This window comes from Xenopus laevis, chromosome 1L, assembly GCF_017654675.1.
Source record: "Xenopus laevis strain J_2021 chromosome 1L, Xenopus_laevis_v10.1, whole genome shotgun sequence".
Taxonomy (NCBI): domain Eukaryota; kingdom Metazoa; phylum Chordata; class Amphibia; order Anura; family Pipidae; genus Xenopus; species Xenopus laevis.
Window position 1 is genome coordinate 165545675 of NC_054371.1, and position 22559 is coordinate 165568233.

General features: G+C 39.6%; 1 protein-coding gene across 3 annotated transcripts; it reads left to right on the forward strand.

Annotated features, from left to right (window-relative positions):
• The first annotated feature begins 1392 nt into the window (after window positions 1-1392).
• Window positions 1393-22480, forward strand: smpd4.L (sphingomyelin phosphodiesterase 4 L homeolog). Of its 3 annotated transcripts, none has more exons than XM_041581864.1 (19): window positions 1393-1590; window positions 3422-3508; window positions 5572-5714; window positions 6422-6497; window positions 7149-7257; window positions 7369-7421; window positions 7585-7736; window positions 7858-7987; window positions 8085-8156; window positions 11779-11889; window positions 12587-12732; window positions 14062-14152; window positions 16272-16375; window positions 16985-17148; window positions 18604-18809; window positions 18893-19126; window positions 19258-19389; window positions 21757-21885; window positions 22053-22480. In XM_041581864.1, the coding sequence occupies exons 1-19, from the start codon at window positions 1549-1551 to the stop codon at window positions 22371-22373; spliced, it is 2502 nt and encodes an 833-aa protein (XP_041437798.1). In that variant the 5' UTR covers window positions 1393-1548; the 3' UTR covers window positions 22374-22480. The 3 variants fall into 3 exon arrangements, with proteins under 3 accessions (XP_041437798.1, XP_041437805.1, NP_001088184.1); XM_041581871.1 differs by having other exon boundaries at window positions 1394-1590; window positions 11779-11862; NM_001094715.1 differs by lacking the exon at window positions 11779-11889 and having other exon boundaries at window positions 1483-1590.
• Window positions 22481-22559: the final 79 nt, after the last annotated feature.

A 22559-nucleotide genomic window follows, 5' to 3' on the forward strand; every position in this document is an offset into this window, starting at 1 on the left:
ACACACAGTGATGCACAATAAATGGGTGTATACACGAAACAAAAAGAATTACATACAAAAACAACTAATAACTTATATCTTACATTTAGTTCTCATTAAAGATGTCAAAAAACAGATGCACATATGTATTGTAAGCAATACAGCTGCCGCAAATGATTCAACACATTTGTGGTTTTCCATGAGAACATTTCTGCACTCTAAACATATAATGCACCATACACCTAAACCACTAATCCTGGCCAATCAACTGGCCATAAAGGACTTTATTCAGGATGGGCTTCAAACTGTGCTCCCACTCTGCTCATAACTAAATTCTTTGCTAAATGAGAAGTAAAGCTTAACTAAAGAAGCAGATTAGAAATGCTGTACATTGTGTTTTGGACTTCTGTATCAGCCCAAGGCAACCACAGGATTTTAGCAGGGAAGATCTGTTTGTCTGAAGATGCCCCAGTAGCTCCCCATGTTCTGCTGATTCACAGCACATGCTCTATGTGTCACTTACTGAGCTTAGAGAATGACTCAAAATATACTTAAAATATACAGTATGCATAGAATATAAATGTCACACTATAAAGCAAAAAAAATATAATCCTAAAGAGTTTTTCAGAAAATACATTTTTAGAGATTTGTGGGGAAAAAAATGCAATCGTTGGTACATCAGCCCCTAAATGCATTCCCTCTTATAGGGCTCACCCTAATATTGGAAACGGTAAAGAGTATTGCCAATTAGGTTTTAGGGTAAGGGCAAACACGAAGATTCGGGGAGATTTAGGCCAGAGACACGCCAAGATTCGGGGAGATTAGTCGCCCAACGACAACTCTCCTCTTCTTCGGGGCGATTAATCTCCCTGAACTGCCTCCCGACGGCTAGAATGTAAAACAAAGGCGGCATGGCACAGTTCGATTCATTTTCCGAAGTCGTCTGAAGTTACCTCATGAGGAAACTTCGGAAAACAAAGTGCTCTGTGTGCCATCCCGTCAGCAAATTAGATTCTAGCCGGCGGGAGGCAGTTCTGGGACATTAGTCGCCCTACAGAAGAGGTGATTTATCGCCAGGCGACTAAATTTACCCAAATTAAATGAGCTTGTGCCCTGTCCCTTAGAAGAGAAAAACAGAAGAATAACTAGCATAGAAGGGATGCATTTCAGATATAAAAATGCTAACTTTTTTAAAGAATTTAGTCAGACGTATTTATTTATTTTGTAACATTCTCAGACAGTGAATGCTCCTCAGCTCTGGTATTACTGGTAAGCAAAGAGCCATTTTGCTCAAAGGTGTAAAGTTGGAGGTTCTTTCACATCCTCGCAGTGACTTCAAAACATCATAAACTCAAGCTACGTCTTGTTCGCTTATACTAGCCACTGCTAATACTACGAACCGCTATTGCGTGCAGGAGGCGTCACCCTGCGCGACGTAAACCTCTCTCTGGTAAGGACGACTAGCGTCGCCGTCTGGAGCAGGGATATGACGTCACGGGGACGCTTAAACTTTTCACCGTGTGTGGCGCGAGGCTCGAATCGGTAACGCAAGAAAACCGGAAGGAGACAATGCTACTTGCTGGCGGGAGTCCGCAGCCCAGTTTTCTGCTGGTAAAGGAGTTTACCTTTCATTGCTCGCTATACTTGCGCGTCTTTATTCCTGTCATATGCACCTCATGCTGATCACAGGCGATAGATCTTGTCAGCAGTTTGTATGTATCATGCAGCAGTTTAGTATGAATGGTAAAGAACACACATACAATGCTAACAGTTCCATGGACAGGAATTAGGAGCCAGGGTCTACACTTTCTTGTTCACAATGCTCGGGACCTGGGGTTTTCGGGATGAGGGATCTTTTTTGTAATTGGAATCTCCATGCTTTAAGTCTTCTAAAAATAATCTAAACTTTACGTAACACCCAATTTTGGCTCTAGTAAGGATCATTTATATCTTGGGTGGGACCAGGTGCAAGGTACTGTGTTATTATTACAGAGAAACTGGAGAACATGAACAAAAATAGAATTATTTGTTTAAAATGTGCACTGTGAGTGATGGCCTTTCTTTAATCCAGAGCAATGGGTTTGGGGATCAGCGAATCCATAGAATATACACAGTCCCCCTTACTAATCCTTTCTACAAGTGGGCACATGATAGAATGTCTCATACATACACACAGTACATAAACAAATGGCTGCAGGTGTCACAACCCACTTCCTCGGGGACACTCTGAGCCAGGTCTGGACTGAGATTCAAAATAGGCCCTGGCATTTTAGGTGCACAGAGGCCCAAACAAGCCCCCCCCCCAACACCACCAGCCCAATATTCAGTGACGGTCGATGGCAATTTACAGCAGCCCCTCTGGCATTTGCCAGAACCCACAGATTGCCAGTCCAGGCCTGCTCTGAGCCCAGTGTCTGCCAGAAGCTGCTCTGTAAATTCCAGTTAGTAGTTGTCACAGCAGTTATAGGGATGCACTGCTTCTGTTATTTGGAAGTGTAAAGTCCTACTGTGCCATGTATGAGTTTAGTTCATTTTGGCTTTGATCAATCTGGTGCTGTTGTAATAATAATAAAAGCAAACAAATGTCTTAATTGGTAGTGTTGGGTTAATAGGTGCAAAAAGTGCACCTATGGTATTAAATAGGGGCCAGTACCCTAAATGACAGTTTTACTAAAAAAAACAACAATTTTGTATGTAATGAGTAAACAAATGGAAGCTCAATAAAAGGCTATCATTTGAACACCACTGAACTGTGCCTATATAATGTTTTGTGTAACTTTTGCTAATACAGGTATAGGATCTGTTATTTGGAAACCCATTATTCAGAAAGCTCACAATTACAGAAAGGTTGTCTCCCATAGACTCCATTATAATCAGTAATCAAATAATCCAAAATTTAAAAAATGATTTCCTTTTTCTCTCTAATACTAAATCAGTACCTTGTACTTGATCCAAATTAAGATTTAATTAATCCTCATTGGAAGCAAAAACAGGTTTTTGGGTTTATTGAATGTTTACATAATTTTCTAGTAGACTTAGGATATGAAGATCCAAATTACGGAAAGATCCGTTATCCAAAAAACCCCAGGTCCTGAGCATTCTGGATAACCGGTCCCATACCTGTAATTCGTTATGGAAGCAACCCAATTTATGGTGCTCTGTAAAGAGCTGGGTCTATATTTTATTTATTAGCCTTGGTGATGGCCCTTTTGCAGTAGTTAAAAACACTTGTTGGCTTCTGACTTATTTTTATGCTTGGTGCCCCAAAATGAGTACATATCCACATTCTGGTGAAATCTGGTAAATACATAAGGCCTGTCAAAATATAGGAGTGTTAGCTTTTTAGTAATCTCTATTGAGCATAGACTGTAGATCAGTATGAAAATAGTGACTATAATCCGTGAAAACAAACTTTCCAATTTGTTACTGAATTCCTTTGCAGGGATCACTGAAGGCTGATTGTGTAACCAAGCCGTTTTTACAGAGGTGTCAGGACCTCGTTCGAGTCATAGAGGATTTCCCTGCTAAGGTAAGTGGAATAGAGCACTGACTTCCGATATCTAATTGCCTGTTTACCCTAATGTAATGGTCCAGTCCCATGTCTAAGGGTATGCACCAGAAATTCAACTGCTCAAGACAATAGACAATGCTTTATGCTTAAAACATATCTAAGTATCTCCAGGCCAATCCAACCTACTTTGTAAAACTAAGATTAATTTATTTTCTCTTTTTTTCCCCCAACCTAACATAAAAAAAATCTGATATTTTTTATCCTCATTTATCCCCTCAGGTTGCAGAGCATCAATTGAGTTTGTATATCAAGTTTGAGCTCACTGAAATTTTCACCTATTTTTTGCCTGAAATGTTAGCTGAAGTTATGCTTTACAACTGGTTGGACATTTCACACGTTATCAGATAGTTTTAGAATTCAAAAAGTCATGCATCTTATACTTTCCTGTAATGGGTTGTACCACTGTTTTTGTTTTTATAAGTACACTGTAGTTAATGCATTATCCATAAAAAACATCTCACTGTCACATTAAGCCAAACAACCTGTATTTTTCAGGTCCTAGGATTTAAAACATTTACCAAATCATCTCTTGAGTTCTTCAAATGCCTGTGTGTCATTAATAGTGCCAAATATGGAAACAACTGACTATCGATTTCTAGCACATGCCAGTGCTTGGCTATTAAGTTACAACACATTTCAAAACTGCTAGGTCTGCAGCACTGGCACCAGTGACTAAAGATCACTGGAGCAAAGAAAATCTTTATTGGTCAGTTTTCCAGCTGGCTGGAGGTTGGATCAGTAAAGAGTCCTTAATGTAATTTCATGATCTTCAGTTGCATATTCTGATTTAAATGTTCTTTGCTCCCCAAGCAATAGGTTTAGAACCTAGAACGTGGACCTTCATTTGTATCTGTTGAGCTTCATCTTTTTTTATTTACGTGTATGATCTCAGTTTTAATAAAAGTATAGTCCATATTGAATCACAACCTTACCACACAGTTATACAACTTTTCCCAGCCCTTAGCTGAATAACAATACAACAAAAGGCTACAAAAACCTTAAAGGAGAAGGAAAGGTTAAAACTAAGTAAGCCTTATCAGAAAGGTCCATCTAAATATACCAGTAAACCCCCAAAGTAATGTTGCTCTAAGTCCCCTGACAAAAGAAACACAGCATTTCTTTCCTTCTATTGTGTACATATGGGCTTCTGTATCAGACTTCCTGCCTTCAGCTTAAACCTCATTGCCCTGGGCAAGAGCATGCTCAGTTTGCTCCTCTTCCCCCACCCCCTCCCTTCTCTACTGTAATCTGAGCCCAGAGCAGGGAGAGACTCAGGCAGGAAGTGATGTCACACCACATTAATACTGCAGCTCATATTCTAAACAAACAGAGAGTTTCTAGAGCTGTTTACTCAGGTATGGTAAAACATTCTACAGAATAAATATAGCATTCTAGCTTGCACTATTGCAGCTAATCTATTGGCAATAAAATGCCTCCATATCTTTCCTTCTCCTTTAAAGGAACAGTAATATCAAAAAATTATAGTGATTTAAAGTAATAAAAATATAATGCAGTGTTGCCCTGCACTGGTAAAACTGCTGTGTTTGTTTCAGAAACACTACTATTGTTTATATAAATAAGCTGCTGTGTAGCAATGGGGGCAGCCATTTAAAGGAGAAAAGGCTCAGGTTACACAGCAGATAGCAGATAAGCTCTGTAGAACATAATGGTGTTATCTATTATTTAACCTATGCCAGATAGCCTTTTTTTTAAAAAAAAATGCCATTGCAACACAGCAGCAAAACAGATCAGTTTTACCAGTGCAGGGCAACAGTAAATGATATTTTCATTACTGTAAAACCCTTTCATTTTTTTGGTGTTACTTTTCCACAACTAAATGCCCTGGTGGCTGTGTGAGGACCTTATGTATTAATTTCACTGTGTACTTTTAAGAAACAATTGATTAACTATCTAACCTTCTAGCAGCAGGTAGAACAATGTAGCTATATAATTAATCACACAGATGTTCCCTTGCATGCAACAGTTGCTTATGCTATGCATTTTTCCCTTTTTCTATTTAGGAGCTTCATGCTATTTTTCCATGGCTAATAGAAACAGTCTTTGGCAGTCTGGATGGAAGTATACTGGGTTGGAACCTCCGTGGCTTACATGAGCGTATCAATCCACTGGAATTTCATACTGCCTTGGAATTTTTGGATCCAAGGTAATATATTATGATAACACTGTTTGCATATATACAACACCGTACATTTTCTATAGGGCAGATTGGAAAACAAACAGTGCACTATAGTAAAAAAAAAAGTATCCTGTTTTGCTATGTATTAAGAATTAGATAATAGATTACCAGTATGTAACCACCCCCTTCACCATTTGTTGTGACTGTTTTGTTAGCAGGAGCTTTTGCTTGATTATGTGATTCTGATGTTTTACCACCAGAGATTTATATTGGTATTTTCTGACATTTTTTGCATGTGCTGGGGGGGGGGGGGTTAAGCACAGCCAACAAGATGTACCATGAGTTTTTGTGATTAAAACAATGGACAAAAATGTGTTTGGCACAAGCCCTATCCTTTAATTATAATGCACATATGGTTCTGTTCCGTGTTTCTGCACTGTGCATACACCAGTCACAGAAGATTCGGTGCTGGTGAATTAGAGCTGACTGGAACGAATTAACCATCAGAGTGATGAGATGGTTAGTAAAAGTGCTTCCCAACTAAAAAGGTTGTTTCTGGGCAAGTTAAAAGGGTGAGGTGGGGCAAAAATGCTGAATTTGCAAGAGCAAAGGTGATGAAAAATAAATCTGCACTATTGCCATTGTGCATGGTGCAGAGCTAAAGGATACAGTACTTGTATCTATCCAGTATGATTTCATTCATTAACACTATCCTATATCTTTTCTTATTCTAGTGGAGCAATGATGAAGTTGGTTTATAAGCTGCAGGCTGAAGAATACAAATATGATTTTCCTGTCTCCTTCCTTCCAGTAGGTTGTTTTTTTCCTTGCCTGTATAGCTATAGGTGCATACAGCATTTCTCCACCCATGCACAGGTGATTTTAAAATGTGCATTTTCGAGCTGAAAGTTGCCTGACACTAGGGGCATATTTATCAAGGGTCGAATTTCGAATTAAAAAAAATTATAAATTCAACAAGACCAGCCGAAATAAAGCCAATCGAATGAAAAGAGCGTTTGAATTAGATTCAAAGTTTTTCCCAAAAAAACATTGATTTTTCAAAGTCCACCAAAACCAAATAGGTTTGAGGAGGTCCCCCATAGGCTAAAACAGCAATTCGGGAGGTTTTAGATGGCAAATGGTCGGTTGAATTTTTAAAGAGGCGGTACATGATAAATTTCGATTTTCGAATATTTTTCAAATTCAAATCGAATTCGGACTATTCCCTAGTCGAAGTACACAAAAGGTAGCTTTAAATTCGATTTTTTTTTTTCATTCGAAAATTCACCTCGCCCCTAGTAGTTTCCATTTAGCAAGGAGGTATGGGGAGATGTAGTGGATACTTCTCCTCCAGTTAGAATACTATTGCACAGAAATGCTACATGTGCCATAAGCCTTGAATTTCAGGAAAAACTAATTTTATCCATCTATATCAATATGTATTTTTTTTATTGTTTCAAGGGCCCAGTCAGAGCATCAATACAAGAGCGAGTGCTCCCTGAATGCCCCTTGTATCATAACAAGATCCAGTTCCCAGCCTCAGGAGGGGTCAGCTTTAATCTTGCTTTGAGTATCCTTTGTGGACATCTGAGTGGTATAAAAAACAAACAAACAACTTTCTGTTTTTGCTGTTGCAAATTTTGCTGTGTCCGTATTTGTTTCCTTAATTATTTGTTTACAGATTCCTTTGAATATTTCATGTTCCACTTTGCCTTCTGCCTCCTTAAACAAAGAGTAAGTTGAAACATAGCTGAATATGTTGCCAATGTCCATTGTGTTTCTTTAAATTAGCAAATGTAACCCTTGGAAATAAAATATAATATTGTTAGTTAGCAATTAATAATTACAAATCTGCTGTAATGTTCATATTCTGATATGTGTGCTTTAATTATTTCAGAATTATCCCCAAGGTCTTCACTTTAGCACTGCAGACAGCGCGTATTACATTTTGGTTGACAAGTACCTGAAATGGTTCCTGCCTGTTGAAGGGAATGTCCCACCTCCCCATTCACCAAACACAGGAGGGACTGTACCCTCACCAGCCCCCAGGTAAGATTGTTGTAGATTGCAGAGTTTGATGTTTCAAATTTGCAAGCTTTTGCTAAACTGGAGAGTCGTATTTTAAAATGCAACGGGCTTGCTTCTAAACTGCTTTCGCTTGTGCTTTCAGATCCCCATCACTTTCGTTCACCTCTTATGGTTCTCACACAAGTCTTTTAAAGAGACACATTTCTCACCAACATCTTGTAAATGCTGACCCTGCAGCACAGGAAATATGGCGGACAGAGACCTTACTGCAAGTGAGTTCATATTGTGACAAAAACTGGTTTTAGAGCATTTCTTTTTTCTTTTTTCTTTTTTTTTTTATGGCTTTTTAATAATTGTTTCTTTCACCAGGTATTTGTAGAGATATGGCTTCATCACTACTCTCTTGAAATGTACCAAAAGATGCAATCTCCAAACGCAAAGGTAACGCTTCTTGCTTATGATTAATTTTACAATGCAGGAACAGTGGATTGTATGAACTGCTGCTATGTGGGAACACATCTTTTAATGAACCAATGCATATGTTATTGACTTTCCTAGATTGTGAGGGCGGGTTGATCAGAATTTCTCTACTTAGTTGTACTAAACATTGAGTGAATTCTTTTAGAGCTGAATTTGTTTTGGGGCAATTTTTTCCCGTTGGTGTATACTTTGTACATGGTGCAGATACAATACAGACCATACTGCTGCATCATGGACTAAAGGTTGAGAACTTTTTAGTGTCTTTTTGCGGAAAGGTGAAACAATATTATGTGAACAAGCAGGCTGAGGGTGGAATGGGTAAATATGAGAATGTACCTGAACATGAGTCCGATCTTTAGCCTTCACCTCTCTTCTGTCAGGGGATGCTGGGAGTTGAGCAAAAGTGCACTTGTCTGCAGGTAAACTTTTATACGACAGATGGTACACAGTAAGTCATCTTTCTTATAGAGTAGTGAAGATTTGGCTAAGGTAGGATGAAAGCTCTTGAAGTGAATATTGATAGTGCAAAGGAGGAAATGGCCCTTTGCAGATGCAATATTTACCGACCAAAAAGGATCATCATAAACCTAGGAAGAGAAATAATTTGTTAATTTTAAAATTATTTTCTATTTCTTTGTAATAATAAAACAGCAGCTTGTACTTGATGGTAACTATGCTGTAAAAAATTATTCTGAGGGCAAAACAATCCTATTGGATTTCTTTAATCATTTTTAGTAGGTTTAAGGTAGGGAGATGCAAATTACAGAAAAAGCCCTTATCCAGAAAGCCTATGGTCCCATGCAGTCCAGATAATATGCTTTTAAAAGGAGGGAGTACTTTATTTATAAATAGTACACAGAGATTGTGCTAGTCTTTGCTGCCACTTTTTAGTAAATGTGCATACTTTAGCAATGCAGCTATTGTAAAAGTTTGGCTCCCTCCAAGTATTGGAAAGTCCATCATAGAACTGTATTTACTTAAAGGAATAGTTCAGTGTGAAAATAAAAACTGGGTAAATAAATAGGCTGTGCAAAATAAAAAATGTTTCTAATATAGTTAGTTAGGAAAAAATGTAATGTATAAAGGCTGGAGTGAACAGATGTCTAATAAAACAGCCAGAATCCAACTTCCTGCTTTTCAGCTCTATAACTCTGAGTTAGTCAGCGACTTGAAGGGGGGCCACATGGTACATTTCTGTTCAGTGAGTTTGTAATTGATTCTCAGCATTCAGCTCAGATTCAAAAGCAACAGAAATGACCCATGTGGCCCCCCCTCAAGTCTCTGATTGGTTACTGTCTAGTAACCAGGGTAACCAGTCTGTGTAATCCAAGAGAGCTGAAAAGCAGGAAGTAGTGCTCTGACTGACTTGTTATACATAAAATCACGCCAGCCTTTATACATTACATTTTTGGCTAACTAACTATATTAGAAACATTTTTTATTTTGCACAGCCTATCTATTTACCCAGTTTTTATTTTCACACTGAACAATTCCTTTAAAAACGACATCATAAAACGCATAACAGAATCCCTTTATTTCTAAATTACACTGTTTACACTGCAAATAATTCACTCTACAATATAAAATTTCATTCCTGAACCAGCAAGTGTATTTATTTAGTTGTAATATTGGTGTGTAGGCAGCCATCTCAGGTCATTTTACCTGGTCATGTGCTTTGAGAAAGAGGCAGCACTTTAGGATGGAACTGCTTTCTGGCAGGCTGTTGTTTCTCCTACTCAATGTTACTGAATGTTTCTCAGTGGGACTGCTATCTGGTTACCTTCCCATTGTTCTGTTGTTAGGCTCCTGGGGGGGGGGGGTTGATATCACTTCAACTTGCAGTGCAGCAGGAAAGACTGACTGAAGTTTATCAGAACACAAGTCACATGACTGGGGACAGCTGGGAAACTTAGTCTAGCCCCATGACAGATTTCAAAATTAAATATAAAAAAAATCTGTTTGCTCTTTTGAGAAATGGATTTCAGTGCAGAATTCTGCTGGAGCAGCACTAGTAATTGATGCATTTTGAAAAAAAACATTTTCTCCCATGATAGTAACCCTTTAAATGGACATTTCAGGTGCTGCCAGAGCAGGCCTGGACTGGGATTCAAAATAGGCATTTTAAGTACACAGAGGCCCAAACAGCCCCCCACCAGCTCAATAAATATGGGATCTTACAGCATCAACTCTGGCAAATGCTACATAAGTCTTTGGTTTGAGCGAGATAAAATGTGCCTCTCCTGACCTAGACATTGTTTGCTTTTTTGATGTTTCTTCTTCCTATGTTTCTTTGTCTTGCTGCTTCTTCTTTTTCTTACAGTTTCACTTAGCATTTCACTTTCCTTTCTTATATATTTCGTGAATGCAGTAGTATTCATTAATATCCAATGTACAACATCTATATAAATCTTTCTTTTTACTGCAGCGTTATCTGCTCTTGAATGGTGTTGCCAGATTAAACAATTTTCCATATCTTGTGTAAAGACATTTAATACATTGTATGTGTGTGTGTGTATGTGTGTGTGTATATATATATATATATATATATATATATATATATATATATATATATATATATATATATATATATATATATATATATATATATATATATATATAATATTTTAGGCATAAGGGTTCCTCCAAGAATCTTGTAAGGTTATGTCAATTGTAATGCAAAAAGCAAGCTGCAATGATTCAGAACTGACACACTGTCTGAATTTGAAATTGCATCTTTGATGCTGATAAAATGCCCTGTGTGTCACCTTAGGGTGCATACAGCTGTGTTTTCCTATGTTGGAAAGCAACCGAATGTAGGGGGGTCATTTATAACCCCAGCGGGCGCAAGTGCGCCCAGGGTTTTTGCTCCTTGCATGTTTTTATTTGGAGTTTTTGACATAATCATTTAATATTGATTGTACAGTCAGGTTTCAGTCAATTCCAAAAACATTATAATAGCATTGTAATAATAACATCATAATAACATTTCTGACATTCAGCTTTTATGACATCGGTGTTGAGACCCAATAAAGAATTTTGTGGGTAGGAGGCTAACAATCTATTGGTTTGATGACTCCTGGGGGAGAGTTTATTTTTAATAAAATACATTTCATTTGGTATAAACATTGATTTGAAAGCAATATTTTCACACAATTCGCACATGTTTATAAGTGCTGCTTATATACCCAGTGTTACACATTTTTACAATACAGTAACAGTTCAAGCAGGCAGCATAAACACTGCAATAAATACATTATGCCATGTGCTAAGAGATTCGGGAGAGAAGAATTCCCTGTCTCGTACAGCTAACATTTAATGGCACATTTACCCCAAAAGCGCTTGTGATCATGTGGAGATTGCTGTAGATAGCAAGGGCTATTCCCCCATTTTCGTTTCAGAGGAATGCTGCTGCAGATCAGTGAACTTTTTGTGGGTAAAAATGCTTATTATTTTTCAGAGATTACAAATATATATTCATGTTGTCCTCTTTCTCTGGATTTATGTAATTTCTCTCACTCCATATTTTGTGTTTTGTTATTTCTCTGTTTGTTTCTTCCCCCATCAACTCCTGTTTGTATCTCAGCTGGAAGCTCTGCACAACAGGCTCAGTGTGTCCAGCGCTCCGCCCATTTATCCTGCGCTTCCCGGCTCCCTTCATTCATACCAAGTACTTCCAGCTCTCTGCCACACACACGTGTGTTGTGAATCAAGTCTAAAGGGTTGGGTTGTCATGTAGGGGGAGGAAGAAACAATGAATTTGTGCTCCCAGCTTGTAATCTCTAAAGCCTTGGTGTCTTGCTCAACCTCGCTTCGATATGCTTCCTATGACTGAAGTGTGCATATATATATATATAGCTAATTCTCTAGCTCCTTTAGTGGTAGCCCATGCTACTATATGTTAGGTTTTAGAGGGCTCACATACCTTTATGTTGGCTTTGTGATTGGCTGAACCTCCGAATGATTGCGCTAAACTGCTTTGGCTGAATTGTGCTAATGTACAGAATTCTTTTTGGTTGAAAAGATGCATTCACCTTGATAACATTGAGCCCCTCTTATCAACCATTCAGTTTCGATTACATAGACAATTTTAGTTTTATTTGTTTCTTTGTTTTTAAATTTTAACATTTGGTAAAAATGAACTGCATGCTTCTTGCAAGACAATACGCTAGTCTGGCCAGCTTGCTTCTTAATTCTGCACTTAAAGTGTGAATGCAGTCTAAAGACCTCTGATCATTTTTATTTTCTCCCTCTCACATGATCATCTGCTGAAAAATCCCCTATCTGCTCTATAAAAAGTAATTTTGATCTGCGCTTTTTGGGTCCAGAAATCTGTTAGTATGCGTTTTTTGTAAGAACTATTTGATAGTCTCTTATAATCTACCTCTTTGTAGGAGTTATTCCAGCCCACAGAAGAGCATGTTCTAGTGGTCCGGCTTCTTGTAAAACACCTGCATACTTTCAGTAACAGCATCAGGCCTGAGCAAGTGTCTCCCTCCACTCACTCACATACTGCCAGCCCTCTGGAAGAGCTAAAAAGGTGATGTAACTGTGTGTTTGTGTGTGAGACAGTTAAGCTGGCCTGACAATATTAACTGCTGCTCCAGACCAAGTCAGCATCTTGCATGCCCATGTATGGTGCCAATATTGCAGCCTGCTTGAGCAGTAGCTAGGCAGGGTTTCTGCCAGTTATCTGTTGCCCCCCCCCCAAAAAAAAAGCTGCTATAGGTCACTATTGGCCTAGGGCGGCAGGATTTTAGGGGAGCGTCATGCTGCCCAACCACACCCACATTGGTTCAGGAACACTGGGGATGAGCAGGAGATACAATAATTTTTTTTAAATTTCCCGTGCGCCAATCCCCATTGTTTCAGTCCAGATAATGAAAATTTGCACTAATAAATGGGAGGGGACAGGGGCGACGGAACGCCAGTGGGCCTAGGTGCGCCCACTATGTAAATCCGGCCCTGGGATTGGTGCCTGCCTACAACCACAATTTTCCAAGATTGACTTCCCTTTGCTGAAGGTCTGGGGCATGAGCTCCCGGACCCAACATTAACAGTGGGAAGCCTATACATTTATCCAGGATTTCAAGTGTTTTAGAAACAGACAAACAATTAGATTAGCCCAAATTGGTAAAGAATTACTTGTATGGTAACTTCACCTAATGAGCAAATCTTCCTGTGTCCGGCCAGCTTTAGTTCAAGTACATTATCTATATGCATTATCGATGTATTTCTCTTCTATATATTTTTTCTCTTTTAACAGTTTGCATGCCATTGATTGTACAATTTATGTTTCTGATACTGACATGGGCGCTGCAGAACAATGTGTGTTCCTGCAACGAGTAGCGTGCAAAAGGGATCAGCTTGAACAGAAAAAGCCGATATCCATTCTAAGGCACATGTTATTTGTTGTAATGGATGTATCGGCCGATATTTAAATGAAATGCTGTTGAAATACGCCTCTATTGGGCTGTTAAAGGTTTAGAGACCCGGTCCTTGATGCAGTATGTGGGCCAGGAAGCTTCCATTTCTAGTCAAGAAATAAATGTCATTAAAGATGCTGAATGTAGCTTTTTCTTTATTTCTGTAGCATTGTTCGCATACAATATTGTCTTAAAAATCGAGACATCGAGCCATTTTAGATATTTCCCATGATATTTCAGTCTCCTGAATTGTACATTGATAAGCTGCAATGTTTCTTTGCTGCTGTGTTATACATATTATACATTTGCGTTAAGATTTCTTCACGTTTAATACCCATGATATTTTTAGTATTTGGCATGAACATGTTCAATGTTGTTGTAGAAACCTGAAACATATTACGTTCTTTAGTCTCCAAGTTTTGTTTTGTTTCTTCTCCCAACAGGGTGGTTGTCCCACGATTCATTCAGCAAAAGCTGTATATCTTCCTGCAGCACTGCTTTGGGCATTGGCCTCTTGATGCTTCCTTCAGAGCGGTAAGACTGACACCTTAAAGGACCAGTAACATAAAAAAATTTTCTTTCAAAATTCGTTAGTATAGAACGAAAAATAAACACCAAGGCAAATAAAACTTTTAGATTGCAAAGCCTTTACTAAGAGAACTTACCAAAACTCAAGACCATCCATGCAGCGGTGTTTGATTTCTCCTCCCTGGCTATTCTAGTGACAGTATGTGAAGGAGGCTGAGGTCCGCTCTGCAGCGCTTCCCCTATTTCCAGCAGTCGGACTTTGACTCCAGCCTTACCTCCTCCGACGAGAAAGAAGAGGAGGAGGGCAGCCTCTGCCTCTCCAGCGGCAAGTGCTGGCTGCAGAATCCATGCATGAGGTAGATGCGCTACCATTCCGCAGACAGGCTGAATGGTAGTAGTAGTAGGTGGAGGAGCCATGCAGGTGCACTGATCTGCTGAAGAATATCCCCAGGACTGCGGTGCACAAGCGCATGGATCACTTGCAAGTGAAGAAGAACCAGTGCGACGTGGAGGAGCTGCGCAAACTCAAGGCGATCAACTACATCACTTTCCACGTGGCCAAGTGCACTCTCCCGGGAGGATGTGGAAGCGCTCGACAGCTCCTGCAAACCTTGGCTTGGCATTCTGCTCTGCCTTTGAGCCGGGAGTGCTACCGGCTTGTTTTTTTTTTTTTTATACTAAATACACTGGCCACTACTACCCGCAAACATCCAGCCTACTACTACGATTCAGCCTGTCTGCAGAATGGTAGCGCATCGACCGGGAGCAAGTGGTTCGGCTCTCCCACCTCATCCATGGATTCTGCAGCCAGCACTTGCTGCCGGAGAGCCAGAGGCTGGAGCTGAAGTCCGAATTGTTAGCAGCGAGCTCAGAGTAACAACCGGAGTCTAAAATATGCACGTGCCTGCATGGCTCCTCTGCTTTCTCCTGCAGCCGCGGGGACTGCCAGCCCCAGGCACACTCAGATGGGCACATCGACGGGGAACAAGTGGTTCGGCTCTCCCAGTACCTACTACTGCTGCTGGGAATAGAGGAAGCGCTGCAGAGTGGACCTCAGCCTCCTTCACATACTGTCACTAGCCAGGGAGGAGAAATCGAACACCGTTGCATGGATGGTCGCCCTTTCGCCGTTTTAGAAGAGGAGCGGAAGTGTAGTTTTGGTAAGTTATCTCTTAATAAAGGCTTTGCATCTTAAAAGTTTTATTTGCCTTGGTATTTATTTTTCGTTCTATACTAACGAATTTTGAAAAAAAAAATTGATGTTACTGGTCCTTTAACAAGTTAAGAACTTACTTTTACAGGGCAGTTTAAACAATTTCATTCTCCTTATGTTTTTGTCTTAGAGGTGAATATACCATTTTTTTGTTTCTGTTGTGCTTTTCCCATGTATCTATTAAAGCGGAAATATCACAAAAATGAAAATTTAATCTAAGCTTCATTGTACTGAAATGAGAATTTTGTAAATATAATAAAACATTCTGTATTGTTTTTGAAATATTATCATCACTATCCCGCTCTCAGCATCTGTCTTCATGTAGGATTTGGGTGTCAGATTTTCATTGACCGTTAAATCAAATATCTCTTATAGGGAGGGGGCTCCCTTTCCTAGCTAATTCAAATAACTGATTCCACTCCAAACAAAATCTAACAAAATAACTGCCTTTGCCACAAATTCTGCATGTAGAGAGAATCACTTCTGGTGATTTTATAGCGAGCTCTAATACATCTTCTAGGCAAAAGGAGCCCCTCTAAAAGATATATTGAATTTAACTGTCAATCAAATTCCGACTCCCACCTCCTGCATGAAGACTGAATGAAGAGAGAAAAATGCTTAGAGGGGGAGAGTGAAAAGTAACTTGAATATTTCAGAAATGGTGTATAATTTTTAATTGATTTATATTTAGAAAACTTATTTTGGTTGTGTCCATAGCAGGTGTTTGGTAGATGCGGTTATCTAAATCTAAAAAAAACTGGTAGCAAAACCCATTTAAGTGTTTTATTTATTGAGAGAAGCCATTGCAACATAGCTTATTTTCCACTTCTAAGCAGAATTCTACAGGAAGGATTAATGGTTTAGTGTCTCTTTAACTTATCTAGTAGTAAATGTTCTTCATTCTTGTCCAAGGTGCTAGAGATGTGGCTAAGCTATGTGCAGCCCTGGCGATATGTCCTGGAAAGGTCTAGCCCCGTAAGTGGTGAAATGCAGAATCGCAATGTACCAGAAAAATGGTGAGCATAAAATTCGCCCCTTAATGACGTTGTTGTTGTAAATATCATACAGTTTTGCACAGTTCAGGTGAATATATATGTATATGTGAGCATAATGCCATAGTAAAGTGTGGGGTCCAAGCAAATTCTATTTCCAGTCCAAGATTAATTATACATTTTACTACACAACAAGGATACTTAGACATTACTGACCCATTATTATACTATTCAAACAAAGTTTCAGACTGATATTCTCTAGAATTCATGGGATACATGGCAATGTAGTATATTCTGAATGGCACACTCGTACACTTCTTCATATACTACCGGTAACATAGAAATTATCCTAGGTCTAGAGGTTAAATGATAAGAAATGCGGAGTATTGGCCACTCGATTTTCTCATAGGCTTAACATTTTCCTAAATGTCACTTAGTTGTTTTGCAAATAATTGTTTTGTTGAAGTAGAGTGTTGGTCATATAATGCTGCACCTTAATAATCACTTCATATGAAATGTCTTACCTGGCCTACTGATCCTGAAGAAGGCTTTGCAGGGCAGGCGCTGAAGTATACATATAACTCAATAGTCATGCGATATTGCGTTATGCAGCACCATTTGTTTCATACACAGGTCCACTTTTGTGCAGGAAAATCTACTTTTCTATACAAAGCTCTTTCTTCGGTTCCTCAGTCGTGCCCTTCGTACTGACCTTGTCAACCCTAAGAATGCTCTCATGGTCTTCAGGGCAGCAAAAGTGTTCTCTCAGCTTAACCTACCTGAGATGATACTGAATGGTAAGAAGAGCATAATATGGGAGTAGCGATAACAAAGAAATGTAGCACATGAAAATACTAGCATGAAAATCTGTTTTCCAACTATCTGACAGACTAGTTAGTATTGTTGCTGTAATCAGTGGTACTATACCACACCGACTGTTAAATCTGCTATAATGCAAACCTGTCTGTAGGCAATTTACTCAGTCTGTAGGTTAAATTTCCAAATAAACTATAATATGGTGAGAAGATAAAATAAATGAAACACACAAAACATGTCTTGTATGGCAATATGCAGAATGGTGGTGATCAACGGAATGGCAGACAATGCTAGATCACATCGCACAAAACAATATAATGAAAAACATCAGAAATCTATGTAGGACATTGCACTAGAGTCCTGCAGCGGGTTGGGTATCTGCAGGTTACCCAAAAAAAGCAGGTACCCCATGGAATGAGGGTAGGCTTTTCAGGTGCGGCTATAGATGCGGGGTCGTGGGTCTGCAGGACGCGGGTTGTGGATCTCTTCCTGATGCGGCTCTCTCCCTGCAGCTTTCCCTCCACTCATCTCCTCCCTCCCATCTGATTTCCGGCACAGCTCTTGCATCACACGGCATGCTTCTGTCTCTCTCGACTATCATGCACGTTTGATGATGTCATTTCCGGTTTTCAGCAACATCACTTCCGGTCTGATGGTGGTCAGTGGGTTGCGGATAAGTCAGTTGCGGGTCTGGGTCGGGTAGCTGTTCAAAGTGGGTAAATATGCGGGTTCGGGTTGGGAGTTTGGGTCCGCGTCTTAGAAATTTGTTCCGCGCAGGACTCCACATTGCACCACAAAATTAAAATAACTATGTTTCCGGAGCACACATCTCAACCACTGTCTGCCCTCACCACTGCTTTCTGTCCACATTTAGGGCTGTGGAAGGAATGCCCTAAGGGACAAATATGCATTTTAGTATAATGATGTCAGAAGTACTGAGGAGGTGTATATATATATATATATATATATGAGTATGGGGAAATGCACTATTTGCAGCTGAAAACCATATTTGTTTATCTCCTGTTTCTCTCTTGCTCTGCAGTCCTCACCCTTTTTGAGGAGTACTGCCAGAGAGGATTCTTCCACACTATTTCTACATGCTGTAGGGTCTACAATAACGTTCTTCTGTATAAGCATATATTGCATATACGTCATACAAGACTTTTATGCTTTCATTTATATTATAATCTTTCAAAAGTTGAAGTGCTAAGTGCAAATTACATGTATGTTGTACTACTTTCATTTGAGCCATCAGACATTAGTTATATTGTTAGTTATGTATAGAGATGTACTAATGGAAACTATTCTTAAAACCTTTCTACCATATATATGTTCTAGTTGTGTAAATACTATGCTGCTAAGCTGACTAGTATGCAGGCTGGATGCTACGTGTCTATTATAAGCTGCTGATTGGCTATTTCCTTTTGAACTGCCAGGTGAACAGCTGTTTCTAAAACCAGAACATGTCATTCCTCACCGGCAACACCGTCTCCTTCTGACACCAAACCTTGGTGGTAGCTTTTTGTCATCCTGGCAGCCCCCAATCACAGATACCTCCTTAAAAGTAAAGAGTCATGTATTCAGTCTGGAGGGACAAGACTGCCAGTATATGCAGATGTTTGGCCCAGAGGCACGGAACCTGGTTAGTATGGAAACTTGAAGCCATGCATTTATGTTCTGCCCTTTTTCTACAAACACAAAACTGTTTATGCTTTTGGTTCAAAGGTTCTTCGACTTGCACAGATGATCTCCCAAGCCAAGCAAACTGCCAAATCAATCTCTAACCACTCACCAGATTCCTCTGCAAATCAGTCTTTCTTGTCTTGGTTTGGATTGGGTTCCCCAGATTTTAATGGCTCCTACAATGGGAGTGATTTGGATGAAGCTGGATATGACACCATTAGGAAGACAGATGAACATTTAGAAAAAGCACTGGACTACTTTTGTCAGATATTTAGGGTGAGCACACTTTTCCCTTCATTTATTCTACAACCACATTTTTTAGAATTCTATTTACTTTATTGTATATTAATTGAATATGCTCCAAATGAGAGGATGGTTGGTTACTGATAATTAATGTCTGTACTCAGCTGAACCCCACTCAACTTGGGCAACTTACAGCAAATGTTGACAGCTCGCAGGATGATGATGGAAAGAATAAACTGCCTGACTGTATACAAAGTGAAGATGGTGTGGTCCTCACCTCCTTAGGAAGGTACCAGGTAAGAGACTCTCCAGCCAGGTTAGGAAGGTGACTTTGTTTCTGTAAGAACATTGCAGTAACTTGTCATGAACATAGTCCAGGGGGAGCATTAGGAAGGAACACATTGTATTTGCACACTCAAGCAGTGTTTCCATAAAAAGCAAAAGCATATTTGATGGGTAGAGGTATAGAGACAAGTCTTTATATCTGTAAACCCTGAACAGCAAAGGGAACAGGTGATAGTACAGAATCAATATTTCAATTCATACAATTTAGTTCAGTTACTAACTCGCACACTAACCTATAGAAAGCTGATTGGCCACTCCAGACCAAGCTGGCAGCTGACCAAGCTGGTGTCTATCAACACCGTATTGTTTTTAGAGTAGGCACTCAAGAAGCAGTACTCCAGGCAGTTGTAGTTAAAAAGGTCATTATTGGAGTTCAAGTGTGGATTACAGCCTTACGCGTTTTGTGTCCTCACAACACTTAGTTATAGGCTCTATGTGTTGTGAGAACACGAAACGCGTAAGACTGTAATCCACACTTGCACTCCTTTTTTTTTTACTACAACTGCCTGAAGGACTGCTCCTTGAGTGCTACCCTACAAACAATACGGTGATGTCCGATACCTTATGCTGAAGGCTTGGGGCAGAGCACCTGAGCCGCCTCATCTATGTGGTGAATCTCTCTAAAAATAAATGTTTTCAGATGTCAATCAAACCATAACATTCTTCAAAATTCCCAGCATTGAGACATAGCTATCTTGGCTGAGGTTGTACAGATTTGTAGCTGCTTTCTTAGTTTTTTTTAAAAAAAGGGGATTGATGAATGCACATTCCCCGGTCCCCTGTCTCATAAGTAATCTAATATCTCTTTTAAGAGAGAGAGAGAGAGAGAGAGACTGCCCAGACCAACACCCATTTTTAAAGGCATGGGACCACCATTTAAAGGGATGGGTGTGGGGGTGCTACAACCACATGGAAGCTTGGCCTGCAGCTAGGGTTGCCACCTGCCCGGTATTTTACCGGCCTGGTCAGTAAAAATTATGGTTGATCCCAATGTTATTAATTGGGAAAAATGCTAAATATATAGTAAGGCCGGTATTGTTTTCTGGAAAAGGTGGCAACCCTACCTGCAGCGTAACTGCTGGACTTCTAGCAGTCTTAAAAGCCGCAAGCAGTGGAGGATTAAGCCTTTGCAACTAATGCTGTGGTCTAGGCAATCTCTCTCTTTTAAAAGCTAATGGCGGGGGAGGATTAAGCCCTCTGACTGATACCAATGCCCAGGTCAGGAGACATCCCAATGCTACCATGCAGGGAGGTGCCAGCCTTTGAATACTATGACTGAAGGTAAACAAGTTAGGGACCACCATATGGGGTTTACCTTGACGTGGTATGGTGGCTTACCAATTTTATGATCATAACTTTGTTACTAATAACCCCTGTTTTTGTAAATACATGCACTTGCATAGATACTAGATTACTTATGAGACAGGGGACCAGGGAATGTGCATTGATCAATCCCCCTTCTTTTTCTCTATGTTGGTAGTTAATTTGGCCAGATCAGTAGCACTTCCATTGTATTTAAATATATTTTTATTTAGCCTTGGAGTGCTTGCACAAACCCCCCTACAACCAGAACTACAAAAGCTGTCAGTTGTGGGTTAGGATCTATGCTTGCTGTTTTACAGAGCAGGATCCCAGCATATATGTTTCCCATGATAGCTCTCTCCTTGTCAGACACATGTACCTAATAAAATAATAAAATGCTGCTGCCATGTCTAAATGATTGAATCTCTCTTGGCTACAATAAATATTTCACCTCTTGGTAGGAAAAATCCTTGCACTTGAAATGTTACGCTAGTCTTTATTTGTAAGGTATACAGCTTGGTTAACTTGGATAATGTTAAATTACTTGCAGAAAGCATTGTGCCACATTTTATAATTAATACTAAGTAAACAGGAAGTTTAGAAATGTAATCATTTAGGGTAGAACTCCACAATCGTTTTTCATCGGATCGAAGCCCCCCAACAAAATGCACACGACAAGTCGGATGGAGACGCAGACGTCAAGATTTTATTTGGACTAAATGAAAGCTCGCAGGTAAAAACTACATTACATCCAATGTGACACGACTGTCGGATGTGGACGCAGAAAGCTGCCTCTTAATCCAACAGACAGACCGTGTAGTTTTTACCTCCAACTTTTCATTCGGTGCAATTATATCTTCACGCGTGCGACTCCATCCGACTTGTCACGTGTTTTTTGTCAGCGGGCTGTGATTAAACGAAAAACGCTTGTGGAGTTCTACCCTTGTAGTTCCCTGGACCTTGACTGGCAATGCCACTTTTGATGCCGCTCTAATTAGTATATCTAATCACTCCAGATAATAAATGGATTGCGCAAGTTTGATATAGAGTACCAAGGAGACCCTGAGCTCCAGCCAATCAGAAGCTATGAGAATGCCATGCTTGTACGTTACCTCTATCGGCTTTCAAGTGTGATAAATAAAAGGGTAAGTGAAATTAACATATAATAGCCACTCATAACCCATTTAGCATGCATTTATGCCAGATGCCATTAGAACATATGTGTTTATGACAGAAGACTAGTTTTTAAAAAAAAAAAAAAAAAAAAAATTTAACATTTTGCATTTCATATATATTTTTCTTCCCTTTTCAGTTTGCAAATAGCATGGGTGCCCTGTGCGCTCGGAAGGATTTTTTAGGCAAGCTTTGCCGACATCACCTGACCAGCTCTTCCCGGAAATGCAAAAAAAGCCCCATAACTTCAGTTTCTCCCTCTGAGCCAGCAGCCCCACACATCCGCCTACGGTTCCTCGCTAGCTATCGCACTCTGGCCTTTTTGTTCATCTTTTACATTCTGGGCTCCTTGCTGTCTCTGGGGCCTTTAATCTGCACATTTCTCCTCTTAATTGGCTGCATGTTTTATGCTATTGTCCAAACGCTGCTCTCTGAAGAGCAGAAACCACACAATAACTAATCCTAATCTTTTTTTTGTTTTTTTTAACACTTTGGATACTGTTAATTATTTTAATGGGAAATGCTTTCTGACCATAAATGTTCTGAATTAAATGTTTTCAAGAAAAAGATGGTGTTTTCTTTTATGTTGCTGTAAATTAGGGTGAATGATTACATCATCACATTTAGGGTAAGGGCACACTGAGCG

Coding starts and splice junctions, on each gene's coding strand:
- smpd4.L (XM_041581864.1), top strand. CDS start 1,549: ATGCTACTTGCTGGCGGGAGTCCGCAGCCCAGTTTTCTGCTG. Junction 7,737..7,857: donor GTACCCTCACCAGCCCCCAG/GTAAGATTGTTG, acceptor TTGTGCTTTCAG/ATCCCCATCACTTTCGTTCA. Junction 11,890..12,586: donor CAGCTCTCTGCCACACACAC/GTGTGTTGTGAA, acceptor ACCTCTTTGTAG/GAGTTATTCCAGCCCACAGA.